The 17,531-nt window shown below is 44.7% G+C and overlaps 1 protein-coding gene across 3 annotated transcripts in view; it reads left to right on the top strand.

The window, feature by feature from the left end:
• The window catches only part of LOC133011542 (spermatogenesis-associated protein 13-like), a 45,001-nt gene that overhangs the window by 13,330 nt on the left and 14,140 nt on the right, over positions 1–17,531 (top strand). For all 3 annotated transcript variants that reach the window (XM_061079284.1, XM_061079286.1, XM_061079285.1), the window contains one exon: positions 15,576–15,755. In XM_061079284.1, coding sequence (XP_060935267.1) covers positions 15,576–15,755 — 180 coding nt within the window. The remainder of the gene's footprint in view (positions 1–15,575; positions 15,756–17,531) is intronic.

Here is a 17,531-nt window from a genome sequence, read left to right on the forward strand (position 1 = left end):
CTGAAGCACTCTGAGAGGGCGTTTCATGACGGATAGGGCGATCTTATCTGTCTGTAATAGAAAAAACGGAAAGGCATAAATTGGCCTTTACTCAGCGGCGGTGCCCTCCGGTCCAGACTCCGTCACTGGAACCTAAAACCCAGCGCAGAGGCGCTCTAAATGGGGAGAGCTCTTGCTCGTGTAACTAGCTGCCCTACTACGACCACACCACACAAAACAAAACCGAGCGGATATTGCGTCGAGATCTAAGTTTACAACTCCGCTAACATGTCCACGTTACCACTTAGACAGTGCAGGTCTCCCCACACAACCAGGTGAGGAAACAGCAGGCCACGCCTACTAACACAACTTCATTAACAAAACCCTCGCCAGTTACCACTAGACCTACTCACCTCACGTCACCACAGAACGTAGGATAGTCTAGATTTTATTCACAGCACGTGGCTATCACAGCTAACATGGGCCTTCACACTGCATACAGCAGACAATTTTACCACTGCACAAAGCAGACAATTTTAACACTGCACAAAGCAGACAATTTTAACACTGCACAAAGCAGACAATTTTAACACTGCACAAAGCAGACAATTTTACCACTGCACAAAGCAGACAATTCCCAGATCCAAAAATCCCGGATGAGCCCCCATATGTCACGACTACCTAGCTCACAGCAGTCAGGACATAGGGAAGACAGACACCGTCGGGTAATGTTTTAACAATAGCTCAAGTTTATTAACAAAATAGATACAAACGACAGTATCGAGACATGGTGCAGGCAGCCTTCCGGCGTCAGGCCAGAGCAGAGAAAGAGAGGGCTCTGAGGTGCCGGGACACCGTTTATATAGTGATGGCCATCACCTGGTGGCCATCACCTGGAGCCCCGCCCCTCATTAACCACAGCCTGCAATCTCCAGCTCCTCCTACCTGTCTGGTAAACAGGAGACATGCACACATATTAACCACAGAGCCTAGTGTCAAAGCCAGGGCGTCACAATAATAATATTACAGTGTTAACAACTTTTACTAAAAGAAAACTGATTCATACATTTTTACATTTAAGTGAAAATGCAACTTTTTTTATTGACCTTCATTCAAAAAAAATTTGTGAATACAAAACCGTATAAAAATCATGCTGACGTCCGACGCACCCCCATCAACGAACCAAGCAATGTCAAGTACAGGTAGATTCAGGCCATGTAGGTGATGACGACACAACGTACGTATGTCACACAAATATTCTTTAGTGTGCTCTGTAATTGCGATGTGAAACCAAAACTAACTGAATATTTTGATAGTTTTCTAAACATTTTACTTCAATACTTTTTTTCCCCTTTACTAGGTTTCTAGACAACTGCTGTGATCTAAATATATATTTAATGAGTATTTCTGCTCTGACTAACATACGTAGCTCCAGCCATGGTCACTCTGTGTCTGCTCTGAAAAATGAGACAGAAGCAAACTGCCTATATTGTGCTGGGCTAGTTAGAATGTATCCTGCAGGCCTCTGTGAAAGATGGGCCGGATTTTTCTGGCAGCTGCCACTTCTTGTGTACATTATTTAGCTTAACTTTCTGCCTCTGACCTCCCTGTCTTGGTGCTACGCCACATGTGGCGTCAGAGAGAGAACCCTCCATGCACGTATTATGCAACTGCCTCGCTCCTTTCACTTCTTCCTTGTTCCCCCCTCTCCATCCGCCTCCCTTTCTTCCTGACCTCAGAGCTCATCCTCCCTCCATCACTTTCATCGCTGCTTTCTCCTCTCCTCAGATCCGGTTTTCTCTCCTGCTGGTCTTCCTTTGCACCCTCACCTCTCCCCTCTCCACTCATCTCCATCCATCCATCCCTCCCTCCAGGCATGTGAAACACCTGCTCCCTGCGGCCTGTTGTGTGTGTTTGTGCGTATGAGTACAAGACTATGCACCTTTTTAGGTGCATCCATGCCTGTGAGGAGTCATATATTTTGGATGACAGGCTTGTTAGTGAATGTTTTACTGGCCAGCAGTATATCAGGCGGAGTCTGTGAAGTCTTTGATGGGGAGGAATTGACCTATCAACGAGAAGTAAAGTGCTTAGAAACACAGAATGCCAAACAAGCCTGCGCCGGAATATCATTTTACTGCAGAGTTTTGCATTTCAATCCTCTGCTCTGCTTTTGAACTCTCGTGGGGTGGAAGCAGTGAGAATGTAAAATCATGTTCGCTCGCAGGGAAGACAGGTGGAGCTGTGGAGTTCTGTACCCACGCCCCTTCTTTTACAGTGAGTTTCACATCTATTGCATATAGTTGGCATGATCAGAGTGGGTGCGTCATGGCCAACTGCAGTCTCTCAGACAATGTGACGAATCTCGACACAAATGTCGCGATAACAATCCCAAAGGAGGCACATGCAGAATAAGGATTCGAACAGGCATTGCATGTGAATGTAGCAGCCAGGGATCACAGGGAGGCACTGCTGCCCTTACCTCCCAGTGATTTGGGCCGCAGGTGGCTGACAGTGCTCTGATGAACGGTGACACCGGTGAGAACTCTCAGCACGCTCACAACCAGCACAGTACAAGTACAGTAAAGCCTCACTGGCTGAGGCAACCAACCAAACTCAGCACAGGTCATTCGTTTTTTAGCCTTCGGCTCACAGCTGAGCTCTTAAATGACCAATCTGTGGGCTTTATTTAAATACACACTGGCACGGATGCTGAACAGAAGCATGAATAAATAACAGACTGTGTTTTCAGACAATACAGTCTTAATGCTTCAGTTTTGTTTCAGTTTTGAAAAGTACAGAGGTGTCTGTAGGGAGCTTGTTACAGCGTCAGTGTCTCTGCCGTTCAGCAGTGATACTGTTTTCTCACTACAGGGAAAGATTTTACAGAAATTTTACCATACCTTCATCTAAAAGTAAAGTGAAACATATGTGAAACACTTTTTATCTTTTTTGTTGAAATTCTCTTGATGTCCCGATAGCGATCCATAAATAGAGTTGTCCAAAAAAAAAAAATGGAAAAAAGCCAGTGTCTGTGGCCCTGTAATAAACACAACTCAATCATAACATTTGTAATTCTGGTTTACCTGTGTAACCAACTCCGTACATCCACCCTGCCTATTCTCTCACTGTCTTCAGAAGACGAAGAGACATATCTCTGCAGCAGAGACGATAGCTCTGCTAAGTAAGCTAGCTTGTGTGGCTTCAAAGTTTTGAGGGCTGAGCTTTGACTAGAGGGCAGATGGGAGGGGGTGGGATGTATCGATTGCATTTTTTCAAAGTTTGCACTTGCTAGTTTTTCTTAGCCTGACGTTGTCATACTCATGATTCTAGTCAGAATATGAGTCTGAGACCGCTCCATTGGGCTGTGATTATGGGGCGTGTTTCAACCGAACTAGGAAAAAAAAGTTGGACTGTGAGAGAAAGTTGTCTATGCAGACAATGGAGAATATGCAAACCCTTCTATTCAAACAACAGTGCTAACCACTGCTCTACTATACCATCCACATAAATATAAATAAATAAATATATATATATATATATATAAACATTATAAAATATGAGATGCTAATATAATGGTACATTATAAGGACATTGTACTCATCATCTTTTTTTAAATATGGTTTAAATACTTTCCCCTTCCACAATAAATATAGTTCTCTAAGTAGCAGAGTAATGTCCAAGTTTCCTTCACAGAAGTGTTGAAAACAGGTGACTTGTATTTTAGATTAGCCCAAGATTAGCCTAGATTTGACATTATCCTAAATTCTGGCAGAGACTCTGTTTTTAGTTTCCCTACTAAAGTTGCATGGTGTTATAATGCCTGACTTCAGGCTGACATAAAGAACACAGTCTCTAGAACACACTGTCTATAAGGAGTATTTCTCCTGAAGCCATTGGGTCTAGGAATGTTGGATGATGTCTTTAACCCTCATTTCTCTAGCCTACTTGGCACGACCTCCCTCTGCGATCTCATCTATGTTAATCTATTTCTTAAATTCCTCTATGCTCTGACCCACTGACTCTTCTTCACACTGACAGCCAAATTGAGCTGAACGAATAAACAGCTGATGAACAAGAACAGAACAATGGCGGCAACACTGTTTTTAGGAAAAGTCCAGAAACTTCTTTTTAGAGCAATTTGTGGCTGGAGGGCCCGGGAGGAAGCAGGAAGTCAGTGTGGTTGGTGTGGGGATAGGAGGGGAACAAAAGAAAAGCAGCAGACTGGAGGGGAAATGGGTGTGGTGGGTTTTTCCTCCCATTAGCCAAATACCTACTGACCACAACCAGTTCATTTGCTACGAGTGAATTTTCTAGGTTTATTCAAGGGGAAGACGTAGCTCGTTGGCTAATTGCCAGGAGAGTTGGGACTGACCTCAGAGCTCCAGTAATTAACATGAAGGAGTATGGTCAGCGTTCTTGCAGATGCTGAAGTCAACCAACTCATTATATGGTACTTCTACACAGTCTGGGTGTACTGTATAATTCATGGATGTCCAGCAGTATAAATTGTTTATACACAATACAAAAAATATATAAAAAAGCTGAATTTGATTATACACTTCTGACTGGGTTTGAAATTAAGTTACATTTTAAAAACATGGAGGCTCTGGGATATTTTATGAAGGTGCAAACACTGCTCCTCATATCGTTGTCAGTGTGGTTATTATGGATTATACCGGTAGAAGTGGAAGAGCGCCACCTTTAGTAGCATAGCTTCCTTCGTTCACCCCATAGGATACTACCAACTGTTATGAGTATCACCCTGAGGTATATATTGAGATTCATTTTAGGACAATATTACGGTTGGCCTTTTGGCCTTACCTCAACCTTTTTCAATGAATATGTTGCACAGCAGCTTTGTACTTGTATCTTTGATTGTAGTATCATTGACAGGCTGTTGCAGATCACAGGAGGTTTGGAGTCAGTCCTGTTTGATGACATCAGATCAGCCTGTTTTCAGATGATCTTCTGCCTTTGGCTTAATTGGAGCATGCTATCTGATGTGCACTGGGGTAGTTCTCTCACATGGAAACAATGTCCCTATCAACTGGAGAGTGGACAGCTGCTTCTGTGAAAAGAGTTCAGGGTCATTTTCACGAGAGAGGCCGAAAAATGAGATCATGTGATTGACTGTCAATTTTGTAAGTCGGTTTTGCTGTGGCTGCAGTGATAGACATTATAAAAGACCCTGGTGATATGGAGAGGACACCACTACAAAGTTAAGTTCACCATTTAATCCTTTTGACCCTAATCTGCATGTTGCAGGCTTGTAACAGAAATGCATTATCTCCAGAAGACCCTGAGGAAAATTCTTGAAATGTGTCACACAAGCTGGCTCAAGGATCAATTGATAAGAATTTGGTGGTCAAAAGTCAACTGTCAAGGTCACTGTCACCTTACATTTTTGGCCAAAGATTCATATATATTCATAACTCATTACAAAAAACATGTATTACCTTTTATCAAATTCAGAATCAGAATCAGAAATGCTTTATTGATTCCAGGGGGAAATTGTGTTATTAATTGACAAACATCAGTGTAAACTGTTCTAGGACTGGTTGGAGGAGGTGTACAGCTGTGAGGTGGTGATGGTTGTAGTTATCATGTGTGAAGCTGGATGTTAGATTGGATTTCATGACCCTGTGAGGTGTTATCCTTTTCTTTTTTTTTTTGCATGGTATGGAGTAGAGATCAACGATACCAGATATATAATGTCTGCAGCCAATTAATAAAATTAAGATTCATACAGAAAAATGTAAATTATATTTCTTTTAAGATTTCTTTCACGGCCGTTTTGGAAGTGATGCAGCCACTGATATATTATTAAAAAGGAATCAATACCGAATGAGTAGCTTTTGAGTATCGAAGTATCTATCCCATAGGATTGATCCGCCCACCCCTGGTATGGAGGCCCATATCTGATGGTAATATTGTGAAAATAAGTTGTTATTTTGATAATAAGTAGTTCCTCTGAGATAATTAGTCATTATTTTAAGTTGGTAGATCAATACTTTTAAAATGTTTCTCTTTTTTTTAAAAACAAAGTGGCACTTATGGGCTTCCATATTATAGCCATTTTCCATCAGTAAAAATCCCAGTTATTGAATGATCTTTCCTTTACAACACTAACTTTCCTGAGTAGCTGCATCTGTGCGTGTTGTTCACATCAGTCACATACAGCAAGACTATGTTCAGTCTTATTTAACATGTGATCCTCTGCTGGTTGGTGATTTTCTCCCAGTTTTCCTGCATCTCTGCTGTATATGCATGAGTATATTAGCATTGGTGTCTGTGCAGATTTAGACTTTCAGATGTGACCTTTGTTGTCTAAATGTCAGGGAGATTGGAGAGGGAGCCCCCATAGGTAGGGCAGGCTTATGTAATCTGCTCACACACATGCAAACACACTAGCACAGAAGGGTCGGGGGGGGGGGGGGGGGGGTCGATGGAGAGAGGGTCTTGTTTGAGGACGGTTGTCATATCTCATCTGTGATACCTCACACAAAGCTCTGCAACTCACTGAAAGCCAGGCTTTCAAGCCACTGCTTTTATCAGCATGTATGTACAGAAAGTGCCCGGGAAATTATTTATGGCTTTAAAAATACTGATATAGTGCATTGCTTCTGTGTTCTTCTTTTAAACTTATTCTGAGGCCTTTTAATCCACCCCAAAGCTCTCAGCCGAATGTGAAGACATCGTAGTTCGGAGAGGGTGTGTGTGTGTGGGTGTCTGTGTGTGTGTCCGTCAGGTGGGGACGGAACTGAACAAATTCTCTTGCATTTATTGTTTCTTTATGATGTTGTGCTCTTTTCATAATGTGCCAACAACCGGAGACGCAGACACCAGGGCAAGTGCTGCAGGCCTGGGATGCAGTCATGCATAATACTATGTTTACCATAAGTATCACTGTGCACATGAAGGCCAAAATGGTGATGTGCATGCCAGTGGCAAACACGTGCATCAAATGGGAACCGGGGTCATCTTATTCTATCACTCACAACACTGAGCCTTAAAGGAATACCGCGCAGAAAACGATGTTCTCAATCATCACATCCTGCATCTTTCCAACAGCGGTTTCATAGTGAGGTGTTTGAACATTGAGATAAACTTGTCAGAACACTCCTGAAGCGCCCACTTTGTCAATATCTATCCATATGCTCACTATGATCCAGTTATCATATTTTGCTAAAAGATATCAACCTGCAAATTCACTTGTTTTATGCTTCGGCCCTAAGCACAAACATCTAATCACGCCAAGAGCAACTAAAACCTGTTTATTTAGCCATATTTTGGTGGAAATGTGACGGTTTGGAACACATGGAGCATCTGGACGTACAGCTGCAGGAGCGGATTGGAAGTTTCTACTGAGGTCTTCATACTTTTATTTCTGCCGTGATACTGGATGGTCGTTACAATCTGTTGTTATCATCATGATTTCGAGGGGACTGCAGCCTCTGCTTTCTAATTTACCCGACAGTTCACAGCAACCTGCAAAGAGTGGATCCATGTTTTTATACCTACTCTACCTTTATTACCTCTGCCAAGGAAGTTAGTTTTCATCTGCATTTTTCTGTTTGTTGTTTGTTAAACCTCTTTTACACCAAAATTAGCGGATATACGCAGGTTTTTTTAACCAGCTAAAAAAGGTCAATTGACGTCAGAAACGTACTGACAACGGAGGCGTTCTCTCGCCTGAATGTCTTGCCACTCATGTTTCCATTAGTGCCAATCGAATCCATTCCCATTGCAGAGCAAAAGCAAGGTATTAGTGGGTTGTTTGAAAGGCAAAAAGTGAGCTTTGGTTAGAAGGATCACCTCAGTTTTGAGTAAATAATACGATATAAATCCTGCAGTAAATGGAGGAGTTGATAAGTTTACACATTAAGATCAGTTTTCAAGTTTCTTCTACTCAGCCTGTAAAACACACAAATCCTTTGCAGCTCTGGAGGAGTTTTTGTCTTTCTGATAAATAACCCTGATGAAGTCCTCAGTGGAAAAGGTGACACACTTACACACAACCCATGTGTTACAAACTTTCAGACTCAAGACTTGGATGTTAACAAAGAGGAAGAGGGTCAAAACAAATACAATGTCAAGTTACATTATGAAATTGTAGGATAAAGCATTTTTGGAACTAGACCTGCCCTTGGGATTGAGTCAAGATACAGCTCCTTGACCTTATGACCTTTGATTGCATTGATTCTTTTTTATCAAATTGATATTTGGCAAGCCCCAATCATATTGTGTATTGAGCAAATGCTTTTATATTTTATAATGCAACTTTACCCTGGACCCTGTGGACTTTAAACTACACACTAAATAGACAGTGATTTAATATTTAGTGGCCTATTTAATATTTCCCCTCCTTTCCCTCTACTGCCCCAAATACAATCACATTTTCCTAACCCTGGTGTGGTGATACACTCACTCATTTTTTTCTGGAGCTGGTTTTATTAAAACCTATTTTATTTGTATCTTTTTGAAGTAAGTTTTGATTATTTATTTGTATTTAGCATTGCCTGTTTCTGAATTGTTGGCATGCACTTTTAAGATAATTATAGTTTTGTTATAGTTGGCAAAGCTCTGCAGGCTATATAAATCATAATGAATAATACTTACGAGGAAAGTGTAATGATCAAAGTATGCAGGTTAGATTATTGTTGGAGACTGATTTTCAACTGACACAGGCATGATTATCTCCATATACGTTATTTTTTATTTATCAAGGGTGTAAAAGATAAAAAGTTCAGGGAATCCATCATTTCAGAATCAAACCACTGAAACAGAAATTCAAACTGGTTTCCTGAAACACTCGCGATCCTGTTTATGGAAATTAAACTCCTTAGTGACCGCTTGAAGCGATGGCGAGCCCCAGTGACGTCTGTGTAAATGTGGTTGAAGATCGGATCATCTGTGTGTGATCGATGGGCCGTGCACACACACACACACACACACACCGTGCCACTGATACTGTGAGACGGGTCGTCCCTTTGAGGAGCGTGCATCCATTACTCGGACATTTAAAGCAGGTCAATCTGAGGAGGGCTGCTTTAGACAGGGTAGAAAGGTGCTGTTTTAAATTATCCTTGTGGTATTTTGACCAAAATATGTTATAGACATTTCATTAAGACCCCAAGGAACCATATCAACAGGGGTAAAATGGGCATAATATGTCTCCTTTAAAACTTATTTTTTTCTATTTTTTTTTAAGTTAGTATTGATTATTACTTTTCATTTATCAATGCCTGTTTCTGATTTGTTGGCATCCACTTTTAAGAGAATTATAGTTTTGTCAAATCTCTGTAGGCTATTTAAATCATAATGAATAATACTTGCGAGGAAAGTGTAATGATCAAAGTAGGCAGGTTAGATTATTGTTGGAGACTGATTATCAACTAACACAGGCATGGTTATCTCCATATACGTTATTTTTTATTTATCAAGGGTGTAATAAATAAAAAGTTCAGGGAATCCATCATTTCCTCTGAAACAGAGATTCAAACTGGTTTCATGAAACACTCGAGATCCTGTTTATGGAAATTAAACTCCTCAGTGACCGCTTGAAGCGATGGCGAGCCCCAGTGACGTGTGTGTGAATGCGGTTGCAGATCGGATCATCTGTGTGTGATCGATGAGCGGCTGTGCACACACACACACGCACGCACGCACGCACGCACGCACGCACACACACACACACACACACACACACACACACACACACACACACACACACACACACACACACACACACACACACACACTGATACTGTGAGACGTCCCTTTGAGGAGCGTGCATCCATTACTCGGACATTTATTCCCCTTCATCACAGCCTGTTAATGATAAATAATAAATCAGCAGGGTGCCTGTGATATTTTTAGACGGGGGGGGGGGGATGAACGAGGTGATGGTGCTGCTGGCCTTTGTGGGTCGATGGAGGAGAGAGGGGGGGGGGGGGCGGTGGTGCCCCTCCCCCGACTCTAGGTGATGGCTGCTGCCGGTGTGGTGCTGCGGCGGAGCGCGGATCAGTATTAATAGAGCACCGCCTCTCCTCCTCCTCTCCTCCTCTCCTCCATCTCACCGGAAGACCAGCCTGCGCACAGCCTCCCTCCCATAGCTCGCTGCGAGCATCCATTGGCCGAGAGTCGCTCGCTTCCAGTGGGGGGGAAGAGAGGCGAAGCACCCGGCAGGTGTCGACGAGCTGGGGGGAGACATAACGGTGCGGCCCGATGACGATGATGATGGTGAGGATGATGCATCTCTTCCCGTGCCTTCTTCTCTGAATCGCGTCGCGTATATAGCGTGAAGAAGAGGGGGGGTGTTTTTCCTCTTTTTTTTTGTCCTCCCTCTCTCTCTCTCTCTCTCTCGCCTGTATCGGTGGATTTCTTGGTCTAGACCCGGGGTGGGTGGGGGGGGTGGAAGGAAAGGAAAGCCGAGTAGCTGTACCACCTCGGCCCGCAGCGCTGCGCCATGGCCTTGGACGTGCAGACGTGCGCGGTGTTCACGGTGATCGCGGTGCTGGTGCTTGTGAACGTGCTGCTGATGTTCATCCTCGGTACCCGCTGATGGAGCGACGCCCGGGCCCGGGCCCCGGGGGCGGCGGCGGCGGCGGCGGCAGGAGGGAGCAAGGCAGTGCGCGCTGGTCCAGAGCGGGGACACCCGGCGCTCCATCGCGGCTCCGCGTCGAAATGAATGACGTTGGTACAACATAATGTATTTCTGTTACCCCCCCTCCCTCCCTCCCTTCCTCCCTCCCTCCCACCCTCCTCCCCCAAAATCCCTCCGTTATGTCCTGTGTCCTCTCGCCATGTGTGGTGTATATAGCTACAGTGTTGTCTTGCGGATACAGATCTGTGTGTGATGCTCTTGTACCTTTTGCTGTGGTGACTGGAAATGCATATACCCCCCCCCCCCCTGCATATAAGTATGCCGATCTCCCTCTCTCTCTCCTCCATGTTGTACATTGTGGGTTATGCGCATGGATTTAATTTCATTCTATAATAATCCAGTGTGTTTTTTGTGACCACAGCCTACTGCTGCGTCAGGACTTGTTTTTTTTACCCATTGTGTCCCCACTGTAGCCACATCTACAATATGGCAGCTGATAGCCGAGCACTGATCTCCCTCTCCCCCCCCACTCACGCTGAAGTACAATGTGATATTTGTAGCGGGGAGGTGAGAGGCTTGTTCTGCTGATCACAGACTCTGGAGCATTGTTGTAATCTCTCTGGTAGGAGCAGTAACCAATAGCAGTGCAGGTCGAGGCCTAATAAAAAGGAGGGCCTCCATCACTCCAGGTTTCCCCCATTTTAGATGCAGCTAAACTCAGCTCCCATTTCACACAGCCCATAATATCCACATTTCTCCCGTTTCGGCATGACATCTGTCTCCCAAGCCCACACACTGTTTCACCTGCTTGCTCAATAATGACTAATAGAAAGAAAATGGCATCAGAATACGTACATGTTTCTCACAGATGGAAAGTGCTCCCAGGGAAAGGGCTCGTCAGATGGAGATAAAAATGTCCTTTTCTTCCACATGCAGTGGCATAATCTAATAAAGGATTGGACGCAGGTGTCCTGAATGTTGAATGAACATCAGAAATAGATATTCTAAAAGCCTGTCCCAGAGCTGTCCATGACAGGCCTATTTATAGTTATGGCAGGCTTTGCTAGGATATGTGAAGATACTGTATGTGCTCTCTCACGCTCCGGCTAAGTGCAGTGTTTTTTTATGTGTGTGTGTGCCCAGTTAAGTGGTAAATGTTGTACTGCAGGTGCAAAAAATAGCTGTTTGGCAGGTGCGTATTATGAACTTGGATACCTCCATCACATGCCACAGCGTCTGGGCCGGTGTTTTCATCACCTGGTTGCAAGGCATCAGCGTCCCTCCTTGCAGGGACCCCCCACAGGGCTGCACATAGCATCACAACATCATGTGCTGTAGAGGGTTGTGGTTTATTTGGCTGGCAGTCACAACACAGCCCGAGGGATGTGCGTTCACATGTCAGCATGTTGAGATAGTCTTGGATGGGTGTTATCTGTAGCTGCTCCTTGAATCTGAGTCCTGCACATGTCCCAGGTGTTCACATATATGTTGTATTCCCTCCAGGGCAGGTGCCTCCTAATAGAGTTCTGTTGAATGCTGTGCAGTCAGAAGTTTCAATGTGCGGTGGGGGTGTGTGTGCGAGCGAGACAAGAGTGTGTGAGCATGTGTGTGTGAGAGGATGTGTGCGTATTTCTCATCGGTTTTCGGCAGAGCATCTTTGATTGGCTCCCAGACTCAGGGTATAAGTGTATTACATAACGGGGCTGGCAGACACGGGGAGGACGGAGCGCGAGACTCGCTCAGTGCGTCGGAGAGAGAGAAGCCTCTTTCTGGAATACAGCATCTTGTCACTCAACAGCCAGCACGGAGGATCGTCGCCACGACCACTTCCAAAACAAGCGGGGATTTAATTATCATGATCGTGTGAGCCGGACTTCTCCATGCATACGCTCTCCGAACAGTTCCATGCCACAAACATGGTAAGGCTGGTGGAAGGCTGCTGTGTGCTTGCTCCGTGATGCTGTAGGTGCTTTGGTGCAGCTGTGCTAGAGATAGACGGCGATGTTGGAATGCAGTGGAGCTGCCAGTGCAGTGAATGCTGATGTGTTGTGCTGCAAAGACGACATAAGCCGGTGAATCCGATTTTCCGTTCTTAAATATTTCCTTGTCAGTCACCATGTGCCGGATGGAGCTTGAAACAGAAAGCATCGTCACATGTGTCCCTGTGTGGGGAGAGATTCCTCTGCATTCATTTGCATTGACCCAAATACAGGTTTTGCGGTTGAAAGACCCTCTGATCTCTGACGCTGTAGCGGCCGTGTAACCATAACGATGACATAGGTCATTACATCTGGTGGACACACAGGTAATAATGAACGCCGTGTGTGGCAACACTTCTGCTGCATGTGCGTGTGTCTGTGTGTCTTCACTGTAGGATGAAAGTAGGTATGAGCCAGTGCTCCGGCAGGAATATGGGGAGATTGATTATGTAAGGCTTTTAATTTATTCAGGCATGGAGAGGGAAAAGGGATGCAATGTATCGGAGAGGGCAGTGCTGATCTCATTAGGGAGATGGAGGGATGAGGGGAAGGAGAGGACTGAGCAAGGAGGAACATTGGCTGTGAATGGGCCTCTCTGTCTCTCTCTCTCTTTCTCTCTCTCTCGCTCTCCTTCTCTCTCCGTCACTCTTTCTGTCTGTTGGCCATATTACAGTTGATTGATGGGGACTGGAGAGATTGTGCTTGGAGTGAATGGGGCTGGAAATGGTGTGGTGGTGGTGGGTGGGTGGATGGAGGGGGGGGGGGTGTCGGGCCGTGTGCCAAGACTCATCTGTTCTAATGTGTGCTGTTTCAGACAGAGGTCCCGATGTCAGATGGTGACGGTCAAGCAGAACTGCTGCTTATAGTTACTTCTGCATTGTCCGATATCCAGTTGTGCAATAACAAATGAATCCAAATTCCTTTCCCTGAATCAAATATCATTTTTTAAAATCTTTTTGAGCACTGTTCGTTGGCCCTGTTTCCATGGCAGCGGGGCACATGTTTTGCAGTGATCCTTCTCTCTTCCTGTAGAGTTGGAGAGTTTTGAGATGTGGGCTGGAGCCATTGTTACCCCCAGCTCTGGCCTTATGTGATGTCCGATCGAGTCAACCTTCCCAGAGACATCGTTGATCTGAAACCTGCCTGCAGAGGACACACAGCTGCGTATTGCACCAATGTGGACATTTGTCATCCTAATAAGGGATATCGCATTTCTTCTGTGGTCACTCTGTGGCACACAGAGACACACGCACCTAAATCTGGAAATATTCTAGTGCCTCCTGAAGTGCCCTTGCCTCATCCCATCTTCTTGTCGATACCAGCGAAGCATCTGTCGCCATGACTACGGCTGTTCTTTCCCTTCCAGGCATGGTTGTCCCTCCCTGCGTTCACTCCTCTGCCCTGATTGGCTGATATCCCCTGTAGCTGTCTCAATAAGCCATCAGGGAGGTGTGCTTGTGTACAGGTTGAAGGGGGCAACGTAGCTGCTGAGTCTAAGAGCTTAGATCCTCATGGGGGGTTACGGATGAATACCAGCAAACACACACACACACACACACACACACACACACACACAGAATCTGCTGTTTTTCATGAGCATTTTTGCAAATGCACTGCATCAGCAGGAAAGATGGAATAGCATTTTTTGTGCTGGAGTGATGGTGTGCATTTTAAAAAGGTTCTTCTCATCTAGGGATTTTGTTTTATAACAGCCAACGCAGTCTTTAAATCACTGAGGGAAAACCTCACCAGTCACATGTAAAAAGCAATAACTCTAGCTCATTATTAATATGCAAAAGCGGAGAACTCATACCATGTTCGTACATGTGACAAAGCTGTCCCCCCGTCCTTTGATAACTCCTTACCTAGAGCCCAAGCAGCTCCTGTCAGGCTTGGTTAGCACTGGCTGCTCTGCCCACAGCCCCAGGGACTGGATGCATGGTTAGCTCTGGACCGGAGAATGCTGATGAACACTACTTTGGAGGGAACAATTGGAACAAAGAGTTGGAGCTGTGCCACGGATACATACACAGGTTTACTGCATACAAAGTAAAAAAAAAAAAAAGAAGTGTGGCTGCACGTGCGGTGCTGTGTGTGTGCGCGTGTGAACGTCTCAGCTAAGTCCTCGGCGTGATGGATAGTGGTGCCGTTTGGCAGATGGATGATGTCAGACTCAGGTCGCTGTCGGGAACATTGTCCACCGTCTTGTGTCCTTTAATGAGAACAACCTTTAGCCTCCTGAACTCCTGTAAAGAATACTGATCACCTCACAGGCCTTGCACACCAAGTACATGCACGTAAAGTAATACTCCATGCACACAGTTGCACAATTTAAACATTTCTTCCCAGTGTCGCATGATTTCCACATTATTTATTCATGATGTGAAAATCAATAGATAGGTTATGATGAGTCATCCTTCCGTGTTTTGTCTAAGACTGTGCTGCAGATAAAGTAACAAGCCCTGGTGACAGCGTGAAGGAAGGGAGATTATCCCTTCACATTTGTTTGCTCCTCAGCATTTATATTACATTAACACGTGTAATTATTCTAATGTCATAATGGCCCAATTACCATCCCTGTGTGGAGACTGGTGCTGTGCGTCTGAACGCTGTGTTGTTTCTGCACTAATGGCTCTGCCTTTTTTGTGTCGTCGTATTTTGCTGTCTTGTACTGTGGTCTGTGTGAGCTATTGTGTTGTTCTATTTGCGATCCCTAAGCTGCCAGTGGGCCCTGGCTTTGAGGGTGTGTGTTTGCATCCATTAGTAATCTGAGTGGGTTTAACAACAAGGATTCACACAAATTGGGGCCAAAATGAGGCTGAGTGCTGTATTACAATCAGTTTCAAATTTGATTTAGACTCTGCTTGAGATGATGTGGGTTCATATTTATTGGTCAGTGTTTGCAGTTGTGTTTGTCTGCTTAAGTGGTGGTGCGTCCACAGCAGCGGCTCCATGTAACCAGAATAAAACATAAGGTATGGCCTTTTCTCTCCCTCCAATCTCTCCAGTTGATAAGTGGAGGTTCAATCGTCAATGCTGAGGCGGTATGGGACCATGTGACCATGGCGGACCGGGAGTTGGCGTTTAAGGCCGGTGACGTCATCAAGGTGCTGGATGCCTCCAACAAGGACTGGTGGTGGGGCCAGATTGATGAGGAGGAAGGATGGTTCCCTGCCAGCTTTGTACGGGTGAGTTCTCTGCAGCCAGCAACCATAGACACAACACACACCCACACACCAACAGAAGTGCAGGCACATGAGCATATGCACAAAAGCTGATAAATACACAGTAGAAAGGGGCACATGTATCGCCCAATTGTCGTGCCATTTTCACAAAACACACAGTTATATGCCTGCTCCACACACAGACACACACAGTGGAATACTGCTGTAATTTGATTATGCACTCAAGCGATCAGAGAAAAGTTGTTCAGAGCCTCCATCCTGTGATCAGGGGCAACGCAACAATGATGATGATGATGCTGATGTTGAGACTTTTTTTTTGTTTGGTATCACCTTTAACTTCCTGTCTTGAATTCCACTAAAATGTACGTGTTCACTTAAAGGTAGGGTTGGTGGTTGGTTTCTGAAACTCTTCTGATCTTATTTGTTGAAATCCTCTTCACGTCCCGATAGCCATCAATAAGTAATTGTCTGAAGGAAAAGAAAGGCTCTCAATAAACACGACCAATCACTTCAGTCTTGGCTGGCGTAGGCTACCTGTCTGTCACTAACCGCCCTGCCCGCCTGCGAGCACCATGCACGTGCTCTCACTACAAATGACCGGAGTCTTCAGCCGAGGTGACGTAGACTGCTGAATTACAGACAATAGCCAGAAGTTAGTGAGCAAGTCCCAAAAAATGGCAAAGAAAGTGCAGAGAAAATTCACTTTTCCCTGCACTTGGATGCAGAGAAGAGAGCGTTAGGATGATGAACTTGGCTCTGGGGTACAGTTTACTTGAAGTCAGAGCCAACAAACCTCTTATCATGGAAGCTAGGACATGCATTACTCGGTCAATGTGCCACTAATGCTAATGGAAAAGAATGTGTAGATGATGTTTTTAGCTTTGCCAGATGATTATGTTGCCAGACGTAGCCTCTGCTGGTTAGCCAGCATTACAGCATCAAGAAATGAAAATTCACTCATTATCTACTCACTACTATGCTGATAGCAAAAAGTCCACCAGAAGTTGCTAAGCTAGCGGACGTTAGCATTTCTGACTTGGAAGACATTTAGGATGAAAACTTGGTGTAAAGGACCTCGCTCCCAGTATAATATGAATGCCGGGGCTTATGGATACTCATATGACACCACACGAGTAGTGCTGAGGCACGTTTTTTTAAATTTATTTAGTTGTTTTTTACGTCTGAAGATAAGTTCACTTATTTCTTCAATTGTATTGGATTTGGCTGCAACAATGTTTACCCCTTAACTTAAACACCCCTCGATCAGCATAGTGGTGAGTAGATAATGAGTGAATTATCAAGACAGAAAAAGTGATGATCGAACATTGTGCACTGGCTGTGACACATCATACAAGTGATGGTAATTCCGCACCTGGTCATACAGCTTGTCTTCCCTACGGCCCCAACCTATCGTGTGTGTTTTGCATTTTGCGCAAGCGCCACATTTGGGGGCGTGGCTTTGACGAGAGCACCAATGGGAGGGGGTGGAACCTGCTTTTATTAGCTTGTCCAGGATTACCAACCCTAGCTTTAACTTTGTGATTGTATAATATTTCTGACCTTAACTAAACCCAACACTGCATGAAGACAAATGAAACTTCTCCAGCTGTTACATGTTGTTCCACACCTCTTTCACCTGATACTGATTGAAGAAGTTAGCATCCTTGTTGTAGATGGAGGTTTCCACAGCAGATACCCAACCTTCCTCCTTTTCCCAAGACACTCCTCATGGCCATTCCCACCTGTCCACCCATCCATATATTCACTCCTGAGAGGGCA

This window comes from Limanda limanda, chromosome 10 (assembly GCF_963576545.1).
Source record: "Limanda limanda chromosome 10, fLimLim1.1, whole genome shotgun sequence".
Lineage (NCBI taxonomy): Eukaryota > Metazoa > Chordata > Actinopteri > Pleuronectiformes > Pleuronectidae > Limanda > Limanda limanda.